Source organism: Rutilus rutilus, assembly GCF_951802725.1.
Source record: "Rutilus rutilus genome assembly, chromosome: 12".
NCBI classification, from domain to species: Eukaryota; Metazoa; Chordata; class Actinopteri; order Cypriniformes; family Leuciscidae; genus Rutilus; species Rutilus rutilus.
This window is the reverse complement of record NC_140217.1, coordinates 23,927,649-23,955,070: the sequence shown is the minus strand read 5'-3', so window position 1 is coordinate 23,955,070 and position 27,422 is coordinate 23,927,649. Positions and strand designations below refer to the sequence as shown.

At 36.4% G+C, this 27,422-nt stretch overlaps 1 protein-coding gene across 3 annotated transcripts; it reads right to left on the bottom strand.

The window, feature by feature from the left end:
* Positions 1–1,811: 1,811 nt before the first annotated feature.
* Positions 1,812–25,489, bottom strand: sap130a (Sin3A-associated protein a). 3 transcript variants are annotated; one of them, XM_084425601.1, is made up of 21 exons: positions 25,428–25,489; positions 24,493–24,603; positions 22,200–22,465; positions 21,093–21,257; positions 20,869–20,989; positions 17,833–17,957; positions 16,241–16,365; positions 15,998–16,133; positions 15,731–15,821; positions 15,548–15,649; positions 13,867–14,008; positions 13,492–13,610; positions 13,116–13,400; positions 12,484–12,661; positions 12,168–12,266; positions 7,930–8,285; positions 6,751–6,993; positions 4,491–4,616; positions 4,236–4,339; positions 3,967–4,080; positions 1,812–2,840 (listed from the first exon to the last, which is right to left on the bottom strand). In XM_084425601.1, exons 2-21 carry the CDS (start codon positions 24,587–24,589, stop codon positions 2,682–2,684), a joined length of 3,153 nt encoding a protein of 1,050 aa, XP_084281727.1. In that variant the 5' UTR covers positions 24,590–24,603; positions 25,428–25,489; the 3' UTR covers positions 1,812–2,681. The 3 variants fall into 3 exon arrangements, with proteins under 3 accessions (XP_084281727.1, XP_084281728.1, XP_084281729.1); XM_084425602.1 differs by having other exon boundaries at positions 22,221–22,465; XM_084425603.1 differs by lacking the exon at positions 12,168–12,266.
* Between the last annotated feature and the right edge of the window lie 1,933 nt (positions 25,490–27,422).

The following is a 27,422-nucleotide window of genomic DNA, read 5'->3' as shown; positions in this document are numbered from 1 at the left end:
TTTTACATTGTACTTATATTGTTAAATAATACCTGCGTGTAAATAAAGCAGTTACACCTTACCCCACCCTTAAACCTAACCATACCACTAAACCTGTCTATAATCTTACCCGTATCCCATCTCATATCAATAGCAGCAAAGTGTTTTGCAATACAATATGAACACAATAACTACATTGTACCTAACATGTTTTTATTTTTATGCAAGTACATAGTAGCTAAAGACACCTAATGTAAAGTGTGACCGGTTCGCACAACAGAGTTGACCCTATGGTCCTCTTCGGTCATTTTTGACTGGAAATTTTAAGGAATGTAATGAAACTTGGTAAAGGTTTTCGCACTTGCTATGTGAACACACAAAACAAATCATGGTCATGATTCGAAAAGTTTCAATGGTGCTGGAAAAAAAAAAGTCACACTTGTACTCCTCGCGGTCAATTGGAACCGAGGCGAATTTCATCTAGTGGAAACTTTTGGTACTGCGCCCAAACAAAATCTTACTGAAAGCTCATTTTTTGAGATATCAAGCTCAAATTTGGAACACAACTTGTTCAGATTTATGGCTTTGATTTTATTGCAGTTTTAGAGTAATACGTGTTTTTGAAAATATATATTTCATATAAAAATTGAAAATAGTATTTTTGTAACAATAAACCTAAAATTCAGCAACTTTTTTTACGTTCACTTTTTTCACTTCGGCAATAATTTGTAACGTGTCGTCTTTGAAAAGAGATTCAAGATTAAAGACTAAAGCATTCAAGATTTATGACAGTTTAATTTGGAAATTTCATTTTCAGGTCTATACTCCAAAAGGGAATAAATGGATTAGAACTACAGCATAATAGTACCTTAAAATCCCTTAAAAATACAAAATATTAAATAAAAAAACATCGAACTAAAGTACAGTACATTCATTTAATTGAAATAAAAAAAGAAATCGGTTATTTTTGATCGCCACGTGAAAAACACTAGAGGGTTAAGAGAATAAAGCATGTCAAATCCTTATATAGGTAATAAAATGTCTATCCTTGTATGAAATGTATACACGAATAAAACAAATGGTAAGAATCAAGATCAGATAAAACTGTTGGACTATCAAAATGCAGGAATGCCTACTTTAATAAAAATAATACTAATAATATGTATGTATGTGTGTATATGTGTATAAGCAGGCATTCCCACATTGTGAGTATATATATAGGTATTTATATTCAGATTTCACATAAAGGTAATTTCCTTTTATTTGCTACACATTAAATGCATCAATCATTTTGTTAAACTCTTGAGCCGTACTTTTAGACGCACGAATCCCATGTGCTTTTTTGGAGAACTAATGTTAATTACCATTCTCTAACCAAAAAAATTATTGCATTAAAAGTAGCTTTCAGTTTAACGCAGACATGTCTGTAATATCCCTGTATTTGCTTAATTCAGTGTAATTCATAAATCCACGCTAATTCCTGAACGATGAAAATAGTCGACATTTTACGACCTTCTCCGCTATATTAGAAACATGTATTTGAACATTGTGGAAACTGTTCTAGTACACTGAGTACAGTAGAAACAGCAGGCCAGATTTCCTGCTGTGTATCTGAGCTTTCATTGGTTGCGCTGAAGAAAGAAAAAAAAGATCCCTAACAATGCACTGACTATAGCGCATGTGATTATATTCAAAATATAACAGTCTCATGCACATTATCACTTCTTGTGAGGTACATTCAGTACCAAATGTACTTGCTAAACAAGATGCTTTGTAAATGTATCCAGTTTTACTGCAATAGCACATAACAGAGTATACACAGAAAAATGAAAGAATGAAAAAAATAATATTATTCAAACGCAGAACAACATTCACTTACAGTCTGTAAAACGTCACAAAAAAAAGACTGTGAAAACCACATCACTTCCACTAACAACAATCTTCTTACACTGAAACATAAAACAATCCACACATTCTTATAATATAAATTCACATAATTATACTGATTCTTTCAAGTACACGTTTCACTGCTTTGTACTATCATCAGTCACTATAGCGCTTGAATGTTTGCAGTGATGAAAAACAAACTAGAAGGGGTGGGGGTATCATTATCTGGTTAGTACAAGACTATAACCGCATTTTCATTGTAGGCTTAATTTGTTGAATAATCTGGGAGTGTTTAACTTTTGTGTTTTACGCCCACACGCACAAAAAAAGTCCCCCAGTTTCACCCATGTTACAAGGCACCAAACATGGAAAGTTCACACACTGTTGCGAGTGCGTGTATATGTGCAGTTTGTACTGGTGTGAATCAAACTAAATACAGGAGTTACATCTAGCAAACATGACCTGATCTTCTGATCACTACCGCAAAAGCTTAGCCTCTACAACAACAACAACAACAACAACAAAAATAGTACAACATAATATTTCTTTTAAAATGAAAGGAAATGTCTTTAGGGGAAAAACAAAAAGCATTGGTTAACCAGGCTGCCTCATACCCAATGGACAGTCTGACGGTCCACAGTAAGCAGCAGTTCCTGTAAAAACTGTTCGATGGTTTACAAACGTCTCTCTTTCTCTCTTTGAGACTGTAAAAGAAAGTAGATGATTGTGCACAGCATCCTGATAAACCATGACATATCCAGCTTTTGAAGAGCATTCTTGAGTTCAACTATGCTGAAGGAGGAAGATTAAGACGGTTATGCCCGCTCCTTGCGCTTTAACTTGGAGCTCTTCTTGGGAGTTCCGTTCTTGTTGAGCAGCTTGAGGACTCTGTCCTTATGGTCCAATACTTTCATCATGGTGTCGCGAGCTTCAGTCACCTGATCCATCACAAGCTTGCAGCGCTGCATGTTACCCTGGACAGAGTCAGGTCAAAAGGTCACGAATGTATTTACGGTATGGTGTGCTATGGTTTGGGGTCACTTTTTACATGTATTGGTAAAATTTGTGTCAAATCAATATCTGAATTTTCATCAGCCATTACTCCAGTCTTCAGTGTCACATGATCCTTCAGAAATCATTCTAATATGCTGATGTATTATCAGTGTTGAAAACAGTTGTGCTGCTTAATATTTTGTATAACCTGTGATAATTTTCTCAGGATTCTTTGATGAATAATTAAAGTAAAAAAAAAAAGAACAGCATTTATTTACAAAAGAAATATACAGAAACAATATACACTACCGTTCAAAAGTTTGGGGTCAGTCATTTCGTTTCTTTCTTTTTTAAAAGAAATTAATACTTTCATTCAGCAAGGATGTATTAAATTGATAAAAAGTCATAGTAAAGATTTATTTTGTTCGAAAATGTTTCAAATTTAAATAAATGCTGTTCTTTTTAACTTTTTATTCATCAATGAATCCTGAAAAAAGTATAACAGCTTCCCAACAAACTATTGATAATAAATCAGCATATCATGTGACACTGCCGACTGGAGAAAATTCTGTTGAAAGTTCAGCTTTGCATCACAGAAATAAATTATTTAACCATAAATAAATAGAAAACCATTATTTAAATTGTAATAATATTTCAAAATATTACTATTTTTCTGTTCTCTGAACTAATGCAGCCTTGATGAACATAAGAGACTTCTGTCAAAAACATTAAAAAAAGAAATGTTTCCAAACTTTTGACCAGTACTAATATACTTAATATTTATATTTATATGTATATGTACACACACACACATATATACATATACACACACACATTCTAGGGGTGTTAATTCAAATGCTCAAATTATGAAAATGCAATCAATAAAGACAATTAAAAGACATTACATTATTGTGGCAGACAAATATATAGACCTTTATGTTCTGTTGCATTTTGTTTTCAGGTTAAAAATGTAATGTCAGTATAAGAGGAAGTGTACATTTTAGGTGCTCTATCATTAGTCACCATCTCTTTTAAGGTGGTTTTTGGTTAATCAAGTTAGTGCCCATTCGATGTAGTTTCCATGGTGAGGAACGTGGAGACACTAACCTGTATGAGCTCATTAATGCGGTGTAATTCATCATCAGCTCCCGCTCTCTTCTTTGGGATGAGCCCTTCCTGCAGAGTGGTCAGCCGGCTGTACACGTCATGCTCCAAGTTAGACTGTCATCAAACAAGAAAGGAACTCATTAAACCGTTACATTAACTGCTTCAACAACAGGCTGTTAGAATAATATATTTCATGTATAACACAATAAAACTCTTTTAAGCCATTGTAGACTAATGGCGGAAGTAAAACCATCAGCTGCAGAACCCACCAGCTGTAGCAGCTGTGCGGCACACAGGTGCACTTTCCAGCCCTGAGCACGACATGCTACTCCTCTCTGATTGGCCATGTCCTGAAGGCTTCCTTTCTTCTCCTCTGCGGAGAGAGCAGCAAGATGACTTCTCACATTACATGACCTGATTCAATACTATACACATTATCACAAGGAAACAAGAAAACAACTGCACACCAAAATAAATCAAAGACCAAACTGAGAAAGCAGACAGGATGTTTGAAAGGTACCTACCTTTGACTTTGATGTCACTGTACCTCTGGAAGTGGTGATAGGCAGCCTTCCACGGGTTACGGTAATGCCGTAGAAGAGTGAGGGGAGGTCTGGGTCGGACTGGCACATAGCGAACACCGTCCTCATCTACATTAATCAAAGTTACAATTGAACAAGTGTACACTCATTTTGGGGAGCATTTCACATTTACACTGCTAAAGAAAAAGGGAAATAAATAAATAAGCAACCAAGAGAGACCAAAAACACTATCAGGTGATCTCGGCAAGAACAATAAAATACTGTTTCTCGGTTTTTCTCTCACTCACTCACACAGAGTTTCATGCATATTCTAAGTTTCAAAGAATCACAGTGTCCTAACCTGACGCAATGTGATCAGATTCCAGCGACATGCAATTTGTCTGTCCACACCAGACACGACACGACACGACTACAAGACATGACAATTTTAAATATCAAAAATCACAGCTAATCAGAAGAGCGGAGTCTCTCTGCAAGCGCACTGCACTCGCAGCGTAATGGATAAGTACATAATTAAATTCATAAACATTTCACCTAAAATTTTTATTAAAAATGCATAGTGACTGACTAAAACAGTCTTTTTCATAGAATTGACTTGTTCGTTCATATCGAGTTCTCAGTTTGAACGTTTCCTTTCATGTATTTTCAAGATCTGAGGTAAATTATCCATTGTCGCTTTCAGTACGGCTATAAAGGTCACGCAAAATGATATTTAAACTCACAATAGATGCTTTTAACATTAACAATAAGGTTTCATTAGTTAACATTAGTCAACTACTTTAGTTAATATTAACAAAGAATGAACAATACTTCTACAGCATTTATTAATCTTAGTCAACGTTAATTTCAACATTTACTAATACATTATGGAAATCAAATGTTGCATTTGTTAACATTAGTTAATGCACCGTGAACTAACATGAACAAACAACGAACAGCTGGATTTTCATTAACTAATATTAATAAACATTGTAACAAATGTATTGTATTTTCTTAGTTCAAGTTAGTTATAATACATTAACGAATGTTACAAAATGAGATCTTATTGTAAAGTGTTACCAATAAAGCACATAAACAGTACGACGTCGCTAAAATAGAATCATCGTCGCAGATGGTTATGACAAAAACTCTGATTAACATGGTACCTTTTATCACATGTCGCATCGAATCTGGTTAGGACACAGCGTTAAGGTATTCATAACAAAGGTGAATATTTGGTGCAAGGAAATTTTTGGAAGGAAACAATGGGTCCTATTTACACCGGGTGCAATCATTTTTACACCAACAATTCGACTATTGTTTTTAAAAGACAGTATAGATCAAATTGTGATGTAACATTTATAATGCTAAAGTAGGTAGATCAGAATTAAATATCACATGTTCGCATTGCCAGATTAATTACAAATAATTCTTTATTAAAGTAAAATTCTCATCACCCCTTCAAAAAAATCCACTTTTCCCAGACAAGTGTTAATGTTGAGCACTGCTCTATAGCTGTGCACTTTTGTCTTTTTGGCAGAATACTAGTTTCACATGTTCTGTCTAAAAAATATTTATTATAATGAGTTTATGTAAAAACGGCTTTGTTGACTTAAATTAAAAATTTCTATAATCATTCATAATAGCTATAATAATGTTCTGTACTTGTTCAATTATAATAAAAAATATGATAATTTGCAGTTGGCAATAGTAACTCATTTTATCCCCCAAAAATGAAATAAATAAATAAAAATAAATCCCTTTAATAGATTCATCAGCATCAGTTTCAGTGATACTGACCTTCATTGTATTGTTTAACATGCCATTAAATAAACATTTGAAGTATAAAACATTTAAAATACTGTCTTTATATTGTTTCCACATCAGTTTGGAGATTCTGTGAAAATATATTTCTTTACACCTTATTTAATATTAGGTGCAATTAATCACAATTATTTTCAGAAATGAATCAGCAGCCCTAGTTTTTTATTTAGCAGAAGGATTAACTGTAGTTTTATCATTTTGATGTTTCTGAATTTATGACAACCAACATTTTATAAAAAAATAAATAAAAATGTATTCCAAGTGACTGTTGCATGGTGCAGACTGAATCTGTCAGTTGGTTATTATGAGTTAAAGGTCACATCTTGACCTTTCCAAAAGGGCAAAAGCACAGATGCATCACAGTAATCAGCTTCAGTTGCTAATGCAGCACCTAGATATCAAAGGATGTGTGTATGTTTATATATAAATATAAGCTCACCAACATATTCTCTAGGTGGAGACTCGTGCCTTTCTGGCCTGTTTCCTGGAGGTCGGCTGCTAGCTCTCTCTTCGTCTGTGCTGTTGGTCTCCATCATCTCCGTCTCCTCAGTGGAGATCACATGCTGCTGTTTGCGGGGTTTCTTCCTCGGGGAGGCCCCAGGCAGGAGGTCTCCAGGTTGAGAAGATAAGGACTGGGAGGAGAGGGATGGAGCCGGACCCATCGAAGAAGGAACTGAGGGCACTGTGATCAAGAAAATGTATAAAATTTCATTGGACTAGCATGTTATTAGAAGCCAATGTAAAACAGTCGATGTGACCAAACATCACTTGAATTGGATGTAGAATTGTTTGTAGTTATTATAAAATGTATATGCATTTGCGAATGAAAAAAGATCTGTGCATGTATTTAAGAGTACATGTGCGAATAAAAAGTAGGTCTCCACGGCTCCTTAAAGTCTTAAATTTTGTTTTTAATTTAAGGTCTTAAAAGTGTTAAATTGTTTAACAAAAGTTTTATATCACAATTCCAGCTATGATTTATTTAAATATGTGAGCGCTGCACGTTTCAAAGTCAAAACGCAGTGCTGTTGCACGTTCTATAGGCTCACGGTTTCATGCAATCAATGAATACAGTGCATTTATGACAATGGACTGCTTATGATCTACTGTTGATAAATTATGACTTTATGGTGTTTGTATTGTAATATGTTTTAGAACGTTGTAAGAGTGCATCTTTTATCTTCCTCGTGTTTGCAAGTAGGAAAGATTTTTCAAAATAAGAGTCCTAGTGTTTTTCAGCCTTGTTTATAATTAAAAGTCTCACAATATGCAGAACATATTTTTTTCCTGATATTATTGATATTTCACTTAAAAAATTATATGTCTCTAAGATTTATTTAAATGTTTAGAACATGCATAATTCCAAAATTATTAAATAAATACAGTTTGAAGAAGAATTTTTTTTAAAAACAGTGTACTTTTTTATTCAAATAATTTAAATACTTTTTCTTGTAAATGCCACCTTGTATCCCTTGAGGTTAACACAATTATTTGATATTTTTTCACTAAAGCTATTTATGTGCTCCTACATTTTTCAAATTAGAAGCATGTGCTCCTTGGGAAAAAAGCAAGTATCAAGCCCTGATAGATGGACTCTTATTTTGACAAGCACACCTACCTGCTTGTGAAGTGTCCATTGGCTCCATTTCCTGTTTTACTTTAACCTCTGGAAGAGTGGAACTCAGGGCAGCAGTGCTGCTGGCCGCTGGCTGGGTAGGAGAAGCAACTGCATTGGCCATGGAGGCAGACACTGGTGGAGTGACAGCCATGGCTGCGGGCAGGGCTGAGAGAACGGCAGTGGGCTGAGAAGGTGGCGTCGGAGCTGGTGGAGCCAGAAGGGTGGGAATGGCCTGTGAATGATGTTGAGCAGGAGTGGACAGCTTCTGCTGCTCACCTCCATGACTCGGAAGAGCCTCCACAGTTGCCATGACTGGGGGCGCCATAGCAACATGAACATCAGATTTGTGCTTCATTCTAAATACAGAAAGATTAGAACAACATTAAACATTAAGATCTGCTTGCATAAAACTAGTTTTTGACAATGAGATCACATGCATGCAAAAACTTAACAGGGTTCCCACATTTTCCAACATGATTTTTCCAGCAGGAATTATATATATATAGTGTGTATATCAGACCCAATTTCTTGTAATTTCCAGCACAAATAGCAACATGTATTTTCCTCTCTCTATGCATTGGATTTTGAGATGTGGCCATTGCACTAAAAATGGAGGCAGATGAATTTAAGAGCTCAGGCGTGAAAAGAGAACTGAAACTGAAACATATACAAGTGAAAAATATTACTAGTGCAAGTACAGAAAAAAGGAAGAGTAAACGAGTAGCTTACATCACTTATCAGTGAAAAAATGTATCTATTTCCAAAACAACAGGGAGAGTCTATTATAGAGATGAAAAGATAAAAAGTTATTTTCAGTACACAGTTTACCATTTTAAATTATAATGTATGAAAAAAATTGATTCAAAATCAGCTGTAATGTCTTAACACTGAGCGAGCTATTGTTGCACATAAAGAAACTCATATGTTCAGTATCATACCAAAAGCGATAGACAATTTCTCTCCAAAATAGCACCAGTTTTAGCATTTTGTGATAAAGAAATGAGAATCCCTTATATTATCAAACAGTTTACCTCACGTAATGCACTGAAATAGGCAAAGATAGTGAGTTAACACTATACAATGCTAACAATGCAAAAAAAGCCAGCAGCCCAATAATATCAGTGATAACCAGGGGTTAACTGGGATTCTGGAGGAAGGGAAATCTAAAATCCACAAAATTAATGCTTTATTAAAGGGGTGATGAACTGAGAAATAAAATTTTCCTTGAGCTTTTGACATATAAGAGGTGATCATACTATAAGAATATCCTGTAAGTTTCAGAACTGAAAACTTCCTTGTTAGTCCAATAAAAGCTTTTATTGACACCAGGCACAGCGAACGACAGGTTTTTCAAAGTGGGGATCTATGACGTCAAAGGGTATCAAACACCGCCTCCGCAGAAGAAGATCAACGCCTACTTCAACACTGCCTGTTTAGCCCCGCCCACCGATTCGCATTACATGAACTCATTATAATATGCAAAACTGTAATCCAATCATAGCAGTGGCCGTTTACTTCCAAGTCTTCAATGCGACACGCCCATAAAAATTGAGCTAGGCTCAAAACCAGGGTAGAAAATAGCCTATTACTTATTCATTTTGATGTTTTTGAATGTAAAAACCAAGCGAATGTCATAAATTGACCTCAGACAACAATATAAAAAAATTTAAAAAGCCAGTTCGTGACCCCTTTAAAGAATACATATTTTTTAAATTGTCATTAGAACATCCCTTGAAATAAGATATTGTTTGCCAGTATAATTAATTAAAAAAAATTCTTTCAGATGAATCTCTCTAACTCATATGTTATGTCTCTTTAATATGATTTGTCTGTTATTATGCATGCATGTCATTATTCAACTTAAATGCGCAATTACATAATTCCATAGAATATTTGTAGTATTTCATAATAAATAACAAATACACTGTTAGTGATATAAGATGTATTTTATATTGAATAAAAATCAGATAACAGCTGTGCCGAGTTTACGTTCTTGCCCCAGAAAGTGGTGTAATCTCACCTTTAAGCATGCTAAATTTATTCATCCGAATATGTTACATATACAGACATGCACATTGGTCTAAAAGGGGGAATTTTACCTCTACCTTTTACACAGCTACATTTACTCCAAATGTTATGCTGATAAAATAATTAAAATTAAATTAAATATAGAAGTATTTTACCAGGGAAAACTTTTCCAAAAGAAAAAAAAAAAACACCACCACCACAAATGCACATCTCTTTGCAGGGCCACGGTGGTCTCTGCAAATAAGCTCCTCTTATTCTTATTCTTCTCTTAAAAAATGTTGAACTCAATTTGACTTGAAATTGCAGGCCCTGTAGTTGTACAGATCATCTTGTAAGCTGAAATCCCCCCAAAAAATTCTTAACATGTTTCTTCAAATTAAAGGTAGAATTAAATGCTGATATATCACTGAATTGCTGCTTGAAGGATGCGCTTCCAGAGCAACCGTGATGAACAGCAGTTGGCGCCATCTACTGCTGTGGTTAAAGTTTTCTGTGCACGATTAGATTTGACAGGAGCCACAAGACCTCCCCAGCCCTACTCTCTACCCAGCCAATCATGTTGAAGGAGAAATTTAAAACAAGCATGTATCGACCACAAACAGAGGGAAAATAGCGGAGTAAACATACAGTTACATCACTTAAAATGTACTCAAGTAAAAGTACACAATTTTTAAACTACTAAACGGGGCAAAAGCACACACACATCACTGGCAAAAAATGCTCATGTTGGGTGCTCGACGAAAAAAAAAAAAAAAAAAAAAAAAAAAAAACAGGAAAAAACAAATCTGAAGGAGAGTCTGTGTGCTCGAAACGTCACCTGTGTGAGATTTTTGGAGCCTTGGTGCGCCGACTTTTTTTAATGCACAGTTTCTGCTAAAAAAACTACTTAATTACAGTAACATGAGCATTTGTAATTCATTATTTCACTCTCCTGGGCAGGTTTAAGCAGACTAAATAACTGGAGCACATCACCAGAGATAAGTTGTTTAACAAAAGATCCAGTTTATGACATTTTGATTAAAATTTACAAGGTCAAAAAGAACATTTTGATTAAACATTTATCATACCTATTTTAATACAGTATATTTAAGTTTATTTAAAGTGAACATCTGTTCATTAAGCCTCCTGGTTACGTTTTTCTACCTTATTTGTACTTTTTTTTGCAATTTTTCTAGATGTATATTACGCTATTTAATTCTACTTATTTAATTTTTTCTCTCTATTCTTGTGTGTATATACACTACCCGGCCAAAAAATAATTGCTGTTTGGATTTAAATTGGCAAACGTCTCTATGATTGTAGTTAAGTCTATGATCATTGTTGTAGTAATTATTATGTTTCTAGCATGTTATATGTTTGGCAACAGTTCTTCTAACACTAATTAATGGAGTGTGTAGCTTATTTCCTAAACAACCATGTAGGAAGACACATCGTGCCCATATTCCAGGATGACAATGTCAAGATTCATCAAGCTCAAATTGCAAAGCATTTGCCTATTTAAATCCAAACAGCGACTCGTGCAAGAGAGTCGGGCAGTGTAGTATATATGCATGCAAGTACCTAGTGCTTCTGGAAACAATACCAAATTACTTGTGTGTTTGTGCACAGTTGGTGAACAAAGGATATTCTGATTCTGATTTACATGGATTCAATTATTTACAAAAAAAGAAAATCTATAACATATTGAAAATGTGGAAAATGTTAAGATTAGGGCTGCACGATAAATCGCATGAGATTGTTATGCGCATCTCGTCAGTAAAGCCGGTTCCTTGATTAGTAGTAAATCGCCATCACCTGCTTTCAGATGGAGCGGCATTTACTACAAAGAGCCGTAGTTAACTGACAAGCTGAGCCATATCGCATTAATTATCGCTGGCGATACGTCCGCGATATTAATGCGATATGGCTCAGCTTGTCAGTTAACTACGGCTCTTTGTAGTAAATGCCGCTCCATCTGAAAGCAGGTGATGGCGATTTACTACTAATCAAGGAACCGGCTTTACTGACGAGATGCGCATAACAATCTCATGCGATTTATCGTGCAGCCCTAGTTAAGATCGAATTCTCTTTCTTGAGGTTTTCAGGCCTGGAAACCAAACTTTAACCCTGATATCTTCAGGGTATTCAGGACCGTGGGAACCCTGTGTTAGCAGCATTGTCTTTTGTCCTATCCTTATTAGGATAATAAAGGATCTTCAGGCAGGGCTTACCCCGCTGGGCGAGGGGATCCCGACAGTCTTATCCCACTATCCACTCGGCCAGCATTAGGCTCGCTCGGCTGCGCTGGGATCAGACTTTTACGTACTGCCCTAGAAACACACCCCAAAAGTGGTCTCAAACTATTTTATCAACATCATCTCTGCCTTTAAAAACAGTGAGCACATTGGATACTGTTACTTCTCAGGATGCCATTAATGAGAAAGTAATGTAATATGATGGCTAGTTTGGCTCCTTAGTAGTTAGCATACTATAAATACACATGCTTTGGAAACAATGATGAAGGCTGTGGATTGAAAGCTGACTCACCCTTCATTCACAGGTTTCTTGCGAAGGATGCTAGGCCGAGGGGAGGAGACAAGTGTGGGTGCACCTGTGCCCACCCCCTGGGGGTGTGTCTGCACCATCGTAGTGACAGACTGCGTGCCAGTGAAAGTGCTCCCGATCGGATTAGTTACAAAAGCAGGACTTTCAGCCAAAACGACACCTGTATAACAAAAAAGATTTCATAAAATATTTATGAGCAGGACAAACATTGTCCAAAAAATTCTCATTAGTCCGGATTTTATTTGTCCTGACACCATTTTCACTAGCCCCACACACACAAACACACAAAAAATGCATTTAATTTTATGTTTGAAAAACATTTATAATTTTTGTTAAACGCACTATTGCTAGAAAATGACAAAATACAATGATGTTATGAGATTTAAACCCATTAAATTATGTTCCACATGTAATTTTCACAATTTTGACAAAACAAGCTACATAACACTACCTTGGTGACATTTAGATCTCCAGAATACTGAAAAAATGTTTTAATGTAGTGAGTACTGGCCTATTAGGGCAAGCTAATTATTTATTTCTTTTTTCAGTAACGGTTTCTGAATACCTTATAAATTAAAAACTGTAGATCTAAAAAAAAGTTCTGCTAAAATTACCTGGTGGTTTTGCTTCTGATTGCTGCTGTTGTGTGGAAACCGGAGCCTGCTGTACGCTCTGCGTGCTGATTGGTGCAGTGGCATGCAGCCCCTGCACTCCTATGGGTGCAGGTTGAATGCCCTGAGCAGTCATAGAGGCTGACTGGATGTTCTGAGTGCTGATCTGGGCAGATGGCAGGCCGATGCGATCCACCGCCATCAGCTGCATGGGGTTCAAGTGCACAGTGGTGGCCACACTCACACCAGCCTGAGCAGGAAGAGCTGGGCTCTGAGCGGGAGCCGTGACTGAGGAAAACAGCACAGAGTCCGTGTTAGAAGTCTAAGAAACATTTGGATATTAGCGCAGTTTCTGGTTGAGCATGTGTGTTGTGTTTACCTGGGTAGGGGCGGATGGTGGAGACAGAGCTGGTGATGGGGGTGTAGGTGTGGGTCAGAGGATATGGGGATGAGTACTGTGTGGGTAAGAAGTACTGAAACTGCACTGGCACTGACGGCCTGCAGAAGAACACACATAGATAACATGACGCGAGCTTCAATTCAATGATATTTCACTAATTACTTAGGTTTAGATGGCTTAATTCAGTGGTGTCCAATCCTGCACCTGAAGGTCCAAAGGTCTTTTTAGTAATCCTGAAGACCTTGATTACCTTACTTCAGGTGCATTTAATTGTGGTTGGAGCTCAACTTTACAGGACAGTGGTTCTCCAGGAGGAGGATTGGACACCCCTGGATTAATTCAAGATAGTTTCACCTGTTATCACTGCGGGCTTCCATGTTGACAGGGTTTGGAGAAGAGCGATGACCTGAAATGGAAATCAGGTTGGTCCTTTCTCCTGGATACTCTGGCTGGATACGTGGGGATGTGTGGGCAATGGGCTGAGGAACCACTTTAGCTGGACAGAGCAGAAACATTAAGCAAGAATGAAAATCAATCAATCTATCAATCCATCCATCCATCCATCCGCACCTGGGCATTCAGGGTATGCATGTGCATATGGGCCTGGGCAGATAGGGGCCCGCATCCGTAAAGCTATGACGTCATCCGCTTCATTACTGCGCTTCATTTTACCATTCTAGTCTCTGCTTCACGTCGGTGATTCTTTGCCTGCATGTAGTGCATTAAAATCGTTTAATGCACACCTAGCCGTGCCACTCAAGGTTGCATTTTATGCAGCGCTCATTGGTTTAGTGCATTTATTAGGTAACTTGCTCAATAGACAATTTTTGACAATTACTAAGACTACTCTTGTGTTGGATCTGGATGGCCTGTTACATACAGAGGCTTTGTTTACACCTGGTATTAAGATGCGTTTTGGACAATCGGATGACAAGTAGACAAGGGAGACACATTCCCATTTACACCTTGTGTTTTAATCAGTCTCTTTCAACCACTTTTGTCCTGATTTCTTCGGGGGGGGGGACCTATGGGCAGGTAAATGTTTGTTTTTTCAGATCTTTCAATCTAATGGACAAAATAAGCTCACGCAATTTACATATGAACGAGACCGGAGACTATGGAAAAACATACAGAGAGCATCAACTTTCGTTTCTGTGAGTGTGTGTTAGAAATTAGGAGTGGTGAGAGAACATTGTTCTTGGTACGTTTTCTCTTCAAACCAAACTTGGGTTTCCAGTCGACAGTTTAAATCCCATCTGGCTAGCACACTTCCCATAATGTTTACGCATTAGGTCAGTAGATGGAGAGTAGGCAGTCTTTTGTGGCTGTTTGAATGTGTTTGAACGACTACCTCTGGAAGTGGTCAAAAGTGGACAAGCTCAAAATGTTTTAGACCCAGTTTACACCTGTATTGTTACGCTGTTATACGCTACAATGTTATGCGTTGTTCACTTGTAATCCGATCGACCAAAACGCATCTTAATACCAGGTCTAAACAGGGCCAGAGATTATGTATTTATCAGGCTACTCGGATGAAAACAATGATCTATCTACATCCATCCCTCCATCCATCCAAACAATTTATCAATCCATAATATCCATCCATTCAACCATCAATATATCTATCAATCCATCTATCCATCCATCTATCCATCCATCTATAAAACAATTAATCTATCCCTCTGTAAAGTCAATAAAGGGTCAAAGTTTAAGTCTTTAAGCCAACATTCAAAGTTTGTCTTGACAAGTCAGGTTTGTTTGGGTTTGTCATCAAAAATGACAGTTGATGAATTGCCTTAACTATGAATTTCATTGGATATGGCAATGATCTAGTAAGTATTAGCATGACTCGCCAAAAGTTTTAGCATTGCACTCTGTCTCTTCATAAATGCCAATATGTAATTGTGGATAAAAATGGTCTGAATTGTTCTGGATTGATTAAAAATTGTTAAAGACCAAAATTGTAAAGACTCACAATGTATTGAGAAACAATCTTGAATGTTATAAACACATGTAGAGAATGGGCTGTGCTTACCGACAGGAATAGCAGAGGTGGTCACAGCTGTAGCATGAGAGTGAGAAGACATTGTCATAGTGACAATAGTGCTACTGGTCATTTGGGTATGTGCTGCAGAGCCTGTTTTGGGGTACACACAGTTATGAACTGCATGAAAATGTCTCGTCTCTGTGGATGAAATATTTGGGGGGAAATTTTTACCTGTAGTGGTGGCTGAAGGAGCACTGTTGGTAGCTAAAATAGGAGCTACAGTGGCAGCGGCAACAGGGGTCACAGTGTTGAAGATTGGCTTCTGCAGACAGAAAAAAAAGTTCATAAGTATTAGAAAGAAAGTTTGTGGCATTATGTTCCAGCAAGAACATAAACTTCCTTTGCAGGGGATTGTAATATTTGGGGGCTCTTGGCATCAAAAGGTTTAAAAATCCCTGCTTTATTCAAATACCTTTAGATTAATAGGTTCATACTGACTTGTGTGATGGTGTGAGGGGGCTGGGCCTTCTGCGCTCCAATAGCTGGGAGGGTGATGCGAGTGGTAGTGTCCCGGGGGGTTGGTGGACGCTGGATGTTGATGGCGGCTGGTGGAGGGTGAATGGTTACTGGTCGCCTAAAAAAACCCCAGCAAATTCAAGATTATTATTGGAATAGCACCAAACAATCCAATCATGACACATAGTTATAGTGCTCATCGAAGAGACAGATACAATAATTTACCCATGAACCATCTCTGCAGAGTGTGTGACGGGGGTGTTGATGACTGGGGACTGGGTTCTAGCAGCTGTAATGGGAGCCACCATGGTGGGTAGAACAGCCGTTGAGGTGGTCACCAACGGTCGAGACTGTGAATACAGACAGAGGGTAAATATCAAGAACTCTCAAGAACTAAAGGAAGATGTTGCAGATCTATACATTTTCACAACTGTCTAAATTGACAGCAACATCAAACAAAGTGCATAAACAAAACGGGACTCAACATTAAGGAAGTGAGAGTGGTCTGTCAGAACTGTCAGTGCCACCATCAGACCAGTTCCTACACATTTTCCGTTTCAAAATTCCATCCTTTTCCAGACTCAAATTTCCAAACCTCTCTGTATATTTTTCAGACCATATTTAACATAAATGGTTCTTACAGCATTATATTTGGCATATTATATAATACGGTCATCTGTAAATATTTTTCTTTTCTTTTTTTGTGATAACATGAGGTTATATGATGAGAAGAAACCTAAAAAAATAAAAATAATTACCTGCATATATTCTGACATCAGTTGTGATCAGTTTGATACTGTAAATATGGTTTGATGTTAGACGATAAACAAACACTCACTTATGGTGAATACAAACAGTTTTACATAATGAAATTGTGCACTTCTAATTCATTGTGTTTGACAATCACTAAATGATCACTAAACATAAAAACACTCTAATTGTATTATAAATATATTTCAGATTTTAGAAAACTGAATAGTCTGGAAACTATTTTTTTCCATACTTATCTAGACCTGCAAATTCTTATGATTTAAATATGTAATCAAGGTGGCAAGGCTAGCTGGCTATCAGAGATGAGGTTCTGAATGATGTTTGTCTTGGAATCGGTTGAATTAGTTGGAACAGTTGAAAATTATCAGTGAATCATCCATGTTTTGCACTGTATCAAATGTATAGCATCATGGAGACACTAAAGAACCAGACAATAATGCAAATGAAAAACCTATTAACTCATTTGTTATAGGACAAGAGGGTATAGAAAAGGGATGAACAAATAATTTGTTGTAAAATGTTTCCGTAAACAACCCTTAACATTAAATAAAAAACAAATTATTTTACTTTGTACATATGTAACTTATACATATGTTGCTAAAAAAAATTAATCATTACTTTTTTTTGTGGTGGGATTTACATTGATAGTACATGTAAAGAACAGAACATTACAAGTCCAAACAGCCCTGACATGAGGTAGGTTTGTTTATCTGATCACTCTAAACCAGTGGTTCTCATATGGATATATGAGGTAGCCTAATTTAGTGATTTTTAGACCTGGAAAAGTAAAGCAAATTAATAAAAATCAAAACTCCATGGGAATTTTTACAATGAATAAACTATTTTGTAGTTATGCCAAGCTCTAAATTATTGAGAGTAAAAAGTCATGGGGCCTTTGAATATTGTTGTGGACAATGGGGGGGGTTTGGAGTTAAAAAGAAGTGAACCACTGCTCTAAACGTGGCATTTACATGAAGTGCTGTTTAGACCAGAGCAGACTGTTGGGTCTAACTGTATGTGATCAGTAAGTTGTAAAGCTTCTGCACCTGAATAGACTGATGTATAATGTGTTGCACAGCTGTAGGTTGGCTAGGGCCTGCGTTGGCTCCTCCGGCTGGTCTGAGAACTGTAGGGCCTTTAGTGCTGGACATGACAGCTGCAGCAGCTGCGCCTGAAACACCAAACACAGGCACAGATATAACTTTATTACAGTACGCTACGGTTCATGTCACAAAACAAACAAACAAAAATACCAGAAAATTCACCTTCATCACATAGAGGTGAAGTGTGTCATATCTAGCATAAATCAGCAGTGCAAACCATGCAGAAAATTACAGGCATTTAAAACATCGTACAGATACTGTAAAATGAATTTCCAGGGCTTTCAAGGACCTTTAAAGCACTACTTTTTTGGGTGTTCTAGACAATCAGAGATCTCACTTATCTATGAGTCTCTTTATTATCCTTCAAATTCTAAAAAAGGTAAATAGATAAATAAAAATAAACTATGAAATAGTTGGTACAAATAAATGTACTTAAAAAATGGTACAAATAAAGTGCAGCACATGCAATGACTGTGGTTATTTTAACCATTGAAAGGATACTATGACAAAGATATGGCTTTCCTTATTCAAACTGATTTCTTTTTTTCTCATGAACATGATTCATTTTTCTCCTGAAGAATGAAAGCTGTATCATATACTTGGATATTTATGAGCATTATCACACTCATAGCCATGCAAAATGGCTCTATATCAGATTAACAACTAATTTCACAGACGTTTAAACAAATATTTTGTAATAGACGAGTCCAGTAGTGTTAAAGTAACAAACCCTATATACACACAATCCAAATGCTACTTCAATGCCAAACACAGCTGAAAAACAGGTCATATACTTGCGATTTGTTTGCCATGCATTTTGATCATTGTACATGATCTGTTGCATAAAACGACAAATATTCAACCAATATAGTCATATTTAGACAGTGCAGGACTAATAAGAGCAAAACTAACACCCTTTTCTAAGCAGAATATAAAGTATAAGTTAGTCATCAACATATTATAACCAGAGGTTGCATTAACTGAACATTTTCCAATCAAAACCAAATTTAGAAAGCACTGATTAATTCAAAAAGCTTTCCATCATTTTTTAAACCTTTAATTTAAACCTAGCATATACATTTTAATTTTACAATTATAATCGTATGGTAAAAAGACCAATGTGCCTCAACTGTCTCACTCTCTCACTAAGTGATATAATATATTTAATAATTGTATTATTTATAATAATAATAATACATCTTTGTATTTATTATTTAGTAATACATAATTTGAGCATAAAAGTAATAAAAGTAAATGTGCAAATAAATGTTGAAAACATTAATGGGAAACAACAAATTAGTTTTTCCAATGTCAACCAGCATCAGCAGTACCATTTAGTAGCAGTGTGATGATACACTTAGCTCACAAGACGAGACGAAACACGATATTGGGTTCACAAGAACAAGACGAGATGATATTTGAACACTATTTTTTATTAAATCTTCAATGACGAAATTTTTTTAACTAATTTTAACTTATCATCTTGTAATGAATGTCACTTCAGTTTTACTTTCTGAGTATGAATTATCAGTCAGAAGAACATATTGCTAGAGCTGTAAAAGGTTTTGCCACAATCTCAACCCCATCATGCTGATATTATGAGACATCTTTTCACCTCAACGAGAAATATCGTCACGTATTAATATCGCAAGATCTTTTGACGCTTCCTACCATTTAGTCAACTAGCATTGCACATGCCGACTTCAGCTTTAGCCCTGAAAGTTTCAGTGAAAAATTGTAAAATGAGCAAGTGACTTCTTTATTTATTTAAATAATCAAGACATTAAAAGGATAGTTCACCCAAAAATGAAAATGCTGTCATCATTTACTCACCTTCATGTCGTTCCAAACCTGTATGAATTACTTTCTTCTGTGGAACACAAAAGATTATATTTTGAAGAACGTTGGAAGCCGAACATTTTTGGTTACCACTGATTACCATTATTTAAAAATATATATTTTTTTGTTGTTCCACAAAGAAAGTCATACAGGTTAGAATTTCCAGTTGTGGGTGAACTATTCCTTCAAGCAATATTATACTATGGGGCAGTTGAATGATTGAATCTGACTGGTTGACGAACGTTCTAAGGTGTGCAATTATTTTCAGGGAAGCGCACGCTAAAGTAGTTCAGGCAGGTCTTGACCGCATTACAGTTCCATATCACCTCGCCAAATGATTTCAGTTATTTCAAAGGTCCTTACAGCCTATAACAGCAAAAGAGCCAAACCCCATAACGACACTGACCAAACAAATAAATATAGTAAACAATAGGATAAAAACAACAAATTATTTCCATGTTTTTTGCCACAAAATTATGTTTTATTATGTATGGAAAGCACTCTCTTCCGTTCTCTCCCACTCAAACGCACACACATATAGTACGGACACACACTCGTTCAGAAACGTGACGTCAGCACTGCTCTGACGATTTTATCAGTAAAATAGTTGAACAACTTAAAAGCTACATGACATGTCTCACTAGCGATGTAATAACGGCGCTGTTCTTGGAGCAGTTTCGCTATTACTAGAGACGCTGCTGCCGAACCCTGTTGAGAGACGCACAGACTCAGGTAATTCACACGCTTAATCTCTCTCTTTCTTTCTCTCTCTAACTACATTAATAACTGCATTAGTCTGCTATCAGTGGCCCAAGCTTCCGTTACTAGCTCTAAAATGATGTTTTGGAATTAGCAACGGAGGCTTGGGGTTAGATGCGTAAGAAATTAGTCTTACACACAAGAGCGTTTTAAGGACAAAAACTTGACTATTGTCTTTAAAAAGACATCATCTGAGCAATGTCTTGAGCTGTGGTAATCATAGTGTAAGTGGAATAATTGACTCTGGGCCGCTAAACTATTGAAAATGAATGCTTCGCGGCCGCATTACCACCTTGTGCTTGCACTATTTTTCTAATAATTTAAAGTCCCGTCATCAAATTATTCCTTACATGTCAGCAGTGTACGAATGAAACCACTGACCTCTGGGCAGATGGGAGGTAAAAGTGTGGGGAGGAGCAGGAGATCCAATCTGTAGCGCAGGTGCACTGCCCCTGAAGATCTGCACGTTAGTGGCCATAAGATGATGCAGGTTACTCTGTCCCTGGAGAAACATTATTCATCTCAAAACCTTTCTTACAATAAGCACACTATGTGTATCTAAAGAAACCTGATTAGAAGAAGTTCCTAGTGGATTGTGCTTATACCTGCTGACCACTGATGGTTGCCACTGGTATCGAGGCTGGAGCAATGCTGCTCTCAAGAGGAACAGTGATATGTCCAGACACTTTGGCTGGAACAGGAATATGCCCTTGGCTAACAGCCGGAGCAGGTGCTATAAGACGACTGGGCATAGGTGACTTCAGGGAAGCCTGGAGAATTAACAACAAAAATCATTTGTGAGTTCAGGTAGCCTAAAGTTGAGGTGATCCTGATGGCAACCTCACAATTAGCATTTAAAGTATCCCAAATACACCCATATATATATATATATATATATATACACACACACATACACATACATACATACATACAGGTGAAACTCGAAAAATTAGAATATTGTGCAAAAGTTATAATTTTGATGATTATGGCTTACAGCTTATGAAAACCCCAAATTCAAAATCTCAGAAAATTTGAATATTACATGAAATCAAAAAAAAAAAAAAAAGGATTTTAAATACAGAAAGGTCAGCCCTCTGAAAAGTATAATCATGCATATGTATATAGTTATATACTAAATATATTAGTTTCACCTTTTAAGGGCTCAAAGTGGTCAAAATAAATGGTTTGTGTAACATTAGCAACACATTATTAGCTGTTTGATAACGTAGTCAAGCCAAAGGCTAATCATATCAATTATATCAATATCAATAGTTATGTGTCCGACGTGAGTGATACATAAATCGCATTACCATTCTGATACATCGACTTGTAGATGAGCCTGTATAATTCGCTCTCTCTCTTTTTCTGGTTCAAACATATATGGCTGAATTAAAACAATATTTACACTTGCCACTATGCTGTGTTTACTACAGTAAAGTTGAGCAAGTACATCAGGTATTCTGATCTCGTGTGAGTGAGTGGAGGCGGGGACTAACATGCGTATTCATGGATCCACATATAATAAATGAAGCAGGGGTTTAGATTTACATTCAAGCGATTTTAAGGCACGAAGAAATGATTTTCTCATGACAAAAACAGTTAAATATGTAATTTTGATGATCAAAGATGAGTTAAGGGATAAAATTATTGACTAAGGGGGACTTTAAAATTTTGACAGAATCACAAGACGAAAGAAAGAGAAAATAAACGACCTTGACAGAGGCCTCACTGACGCTGGACTGCTGGCCTTGCAGTAGATGAACTGATGGGGCGGCCACAGTTACTGAAGGGCTGGGCTGGATAGGCACATGCTGGGGCAGAGCAGGGGGCTGGCCGAGGGCTTGGATCTGTGGGTAGGGCCTGACCACCACCGTCTCCTGCTTATCCTCACGGAATGATGCAATTCCACAAGCGCTGCCGCTGCCAGGTGGAGGATCCTGAGGGTGATCCACTTCAAGCCTGCTGTCCTCACTGCCAACTGTAACACAATATTCACCACATTACGTCATGCCTATTGGTATGTCAAAAATACTCGTACTTCAGCACTAGGTTGTTGCTAATAAAAAAATCCCTACAGACCGACATGGACGCATGTTTTCTGTGGTTCTTTGTGTCAATCATAACTCAGACATTAAAATATCAATACACTCCATCAAATTTAAATTGCTTAACTTTCTCCTTAAAGGGATAGCTCACCCAAAAATGTAAATTCTGTCATCATTTACTCATCCTCATGTTGTTCCAAACCCATACGACTTTTGTTCATCTTCGAAACACAAATTAAGATATTTTTAATGAAACCTGAGAGGTGTCTGTCTGTCTGTCCCTCTATTGAAAGTCTAGGACAGTAACCAAAACTTAGAAGGTCCAACTAGGTCATAAAAATGAATCAAGCATTTTTCTTCTGAAGAGATACGGTCGCTTCATATGATGAACAGATTTAAATTGGTCTTTTCGTTTACATCTGAACAACACATGATACACACACACATAAAGCCATTTACATGATGCATAGCGTGTTATGCACACAGCCACACACATATGAACGAGATTCTGTGTTTACCATGTAATGCACTATTATGTGTGTTTATATGCGAATAAAAGCCTGAAAAAAATGGGTTAATATATTTACATGACTACATGCATTGTCGGCTTATTATGCATAATCGGGCTAAGAACATGCGTGCAAACGCACTTATTGCCAGATAGGTCTGCCTAAGCTTTTGGACGCAGCCCACAAGACTAGTAATGCACACAAGGAAAATGCGGTTAATTTTGATTTTAGGAAGTCTGTTTCCTGAATTATGTTCAATGCTCAAAAAAACATATTTTAGGGTTTTATGACCCTTTAATGTATACACAGTAGGTTTGTAAATGTAAAGGGACAGGATGAAAAGAAATATTGAGTCTTTGCATCAGCCCACAGGGAAAGAAAAAATCTTCACTAAACACTTGTATTAGTATTTAAAGTCGCACAAAATGAAAGCGGTGGTTATCTTTTGCCAATTGCTAATTGGAGGGAATCATTGCCCAGCTTCGTGGGAAGGCCCACATTGCCCACACGTCATCAGAGAAAAGATGTCCTCAAACTAAGTAGAATAATGGAGAATGCATCCAGAGATGCATTAAAATAAAGGTGCTCTGGGGTATGACCATAGCACTCTTTTCAGTTAAAAAGCTTTTATTATTTCATGGCTGCACACAAAAAAACAAAACTCCTATGCATTTCGACGCATGCCTTTCTCAGGGAGAGTAGCAGAAAAAAAGATGTCATTGCGAAGGGAATTTTAAATAGAAAAGATGTTTTTGATTGAAGTCGGCATTCTTTTCTTTTCTTTTGTACATCTGAGTGAATTGGCTTCTGGAACAAGACAAAATGTAGGATGGTATTTTGTCCACTGGGAATTGACTGAATTGCTATTTGCTACTGCTAAGATCTCATGTGAGTGACAGGTTGTCCCGCCCTCGTGCCAGTAAGCACATCATCATCATAGAAGAGAAGAGATGCAAGTGCGAGGGGAAGTTATTTTGATTAAAGATTACGAGGGCAAATGCATTTTTTTAAATAATGATGTGCACGGATAATTTATCATTTATAATAAACCATGCAATATTCAATAAAGAAATGTCAATATTGATTTTATGTAGTGCTGTCAAATTGACTAATCGCGATTAATCGTTTCTAACATAAAAGTTAGTTTATATAATGTATATACGTATATATGTGCGCACATAAGAATATGTATGCATAACATACACATATATATATATATATATATATGTGTGCGTGTGTGTATATAATACATATATACACATATTATATAAACACAGACTTTTATTTTAGAATCGATTAACCTCGATAAATTAACTTGACGGCACTAATTTCATGGTTATGATGCTCATCGATACATTAGTTTATCCTGCAGTACCAACTACTGGAATGTTGGTATAGTGACAACCCCATCTCAAACTAAATGGTCTGGAGTGGTGGTATCACAATCCTACCTGAGTGTGTCCCTAAAACGCTGCTGTCAGTAGAAGTCTGACCCGGTCCGGCCCCAGCAGGAGGCAGCGCAGCCCTAGGAAACTGCTGAGAACTCATCTTCTATGTGTTAGCTGTAAGGAAAGTTAAACAGGTTTAATATCTTACTGTATTAGGTGCAAAGAAAAATATCACAATTTGAAAATAACTAGACAGAGAGTGTGCTTTAGAGCAGAGGTGTGAAATCCTGCTTCTGGAGGGCCCCTAGTGTCCAGCAGAGTTTACTTCCAACTATACTCCAACCTGCCTGTACTTTTCAAGCAATCTGAAAGACCTAACTTAGATTAGATGATTATGGTATGTCTATGCCTGGATCGAAAACGCACGAGGGTAGCCTCATTCAACAACAGGGTTAGAGAGTACAGTATGGAACATGTTGTGTTGTTGACACAGACCAGGAATTAGCTACTTGCAAAGAAAACACATGAACGAATTAAACAAACTACGATCGATGCACTGCACATACAACACATTACGTTACTCGCCATTCGCTCGTATTAATTAAAAAAATATATACATCAATACTGAGGGACTTTAAATATTCTTCTTCAATTTATGCCGTGATAAACACGAGCTGATTTCGAAACCTGTCACTTTTGGTGCTTTAATGTTTACTTCATGAAACTGAACCGGTTACGGGTGTAACGTTAAATCATACAAACAGTCGTCAAGCCATGATAACATAGTAAAATGTTATAGATCAAAACAGAGGCGCTATTTTTCTCTGTTCCATTGCTGGTTGACAAAAGCTTATTTGAATCTGTTTATAAAGTGCAGTTGATATACAGAATGTATCAGGGTTATTGCATGATAAAAATATGCACATGTACTGCAAACATAAATAGAACCTAAAAAAATAAATGAAAAAAATAATAATAAAACACATTGCAAATACTACCGTGTCTCTGAAGCTATTCCCACTCCATAGTGTGAACACTGCATCAACCAAAAAGCACGAAATGGCGGACCGGCGCAAACGATTTCAAAATAAAATCCCAGTGTTCACGTTTATATCTTTTTTTTGTTTTGTTTTGTTTTGTTTTGTTTTTATTTTCTTTGATTTTATTTTCTTATCTTTTTTTCTCTCTCTGTTTATTATTTGGCTTTGTAAATCCGCAATTTTCTGCCGTTTGTGTGTGTGTGTGGCCTTAAGAGACATCACGAAAACTGCAACTAGTGAGTGCAAGAGGAAACCACCTGCATAAAATAACACATGTAAATAAATATATAAATAATTAAACCTGCGAGGATATAAAATAAATAAATTCACTCATCAATGCAAAAATGATAAAACAAAAATGTTTGGAGAAATGCAAAAATAGGCTTATGAAAAAAGTGCAAAGCTGAAAGTTGATTTTGAATTCTATATTTAAAATTTCCAATCTCCAATCATTAATTTGTTTCATTATTTCTCATTCTCTCTTTAGCATAATGTTACACGAAGGGTAATAAATACAGGCAGACATAAATGAATCAATTATTCAAGAAAAATAGAAATATAGATTTAAAATTCATAGTCATGTATTTATTTATTAATATGCACAAATATTCCTATGTGTATTTGTGATTTATTATTTTTCCATCTATTTATTACATTTGTGTGGCATTAGCTAGCCCATCATTCCATCATCACCTTCACATATTCGAGTGGATGCATCTTTCTTATCTTCCTGCTATTGTGTCTATTTTACCAGCTAGTACTTTTACAACATTTAATCTTTGTGTCAACAGATTCCTTTTTTATTTTCACAGTGAGATCACTCTCATCTGGGCCATGCTGGGCAATCACTTTTCAAAAAGCACATTAAAACGGGCACATTTTTCTGTAAATGTTGTGTCTATTTACTCTGTGAATTATGTTGTAAGTGTAAGTTTGAGCTCTTGAATTGGTGGAACCACATTTCGCAGGTGACAGAAGTTCATCTGGTCTGTTGAAGTGAGAATCGGTAAATAAGGGGGTAAAAAGCTCACCAGCAAAAGGCACATATTATTTCTACAAATACTTTAGCTAAAATAATGTTTTTAATAATCTTTTAGTTAGATTAATACTTGTTGAAAACAATCACTTTAGCAAAGTTTGTACTATTTTTTGTTTATTTTGATAAATAAAAGAATTCATTTTTGTTCAATAAATATGTTAATATAAAAATATATTTAAAAAATACAGAAACAATAAAAAAAGTAAAGATTCAGAAAGCACTGAAGTAGATCCCATAATAATTTAACAAAACTTTACAGTATAGTAACAATAAATGATATTTAATTCATTTTTTTAAATATGATGGTTATAGGCCTAAATGTGGTGATATCTTGAAAAGTGGATGTTTTGAAATGTGCCGCGGCAAGTTTTTGTGCCATCTAGTGGTTTAGAGGAAAATGAAATCAAATGTGCCTTTTTACCCCGGTGCGCCTTTCGCCTCGCTGTACCCTACATGTCTGACAGTGCCGAGTACAGCTGTTTCTAGAGACACAACTGGCCATCTTCCACATTTCTACAAAGTCTGGCTTATTTCAGAGTCTGTCTTGCTCTGTCAGTAAGTCATAATATGTTTCCCAACTCATTTCTTTTCCTCTGAGAAGGGCTGGCCCTTACCCATACTTAACTTTTAAACTGCACAGCATATAACCTTTGACTCCCAGTGACATTTTGAAATTCACACATCATAATTCTTGATTCAGAGATGATAGATCAGGAGGATGACGTTTTCCTATCTGGGGCCTGTGAACGCACAAAATGTCAATTTAGCATCAGCGGTGGTAGATTGTGACCTATAGTAGCAGTTTGTAAGTGTGCTGCAGGCTTGGCAGCTAAGCTTAACATCGCTGTAATTGGGGACCCGAGAGTTAAATGGGATATTTATGATGCATGGCTGACGGCTTTGCCGAGTGTGTA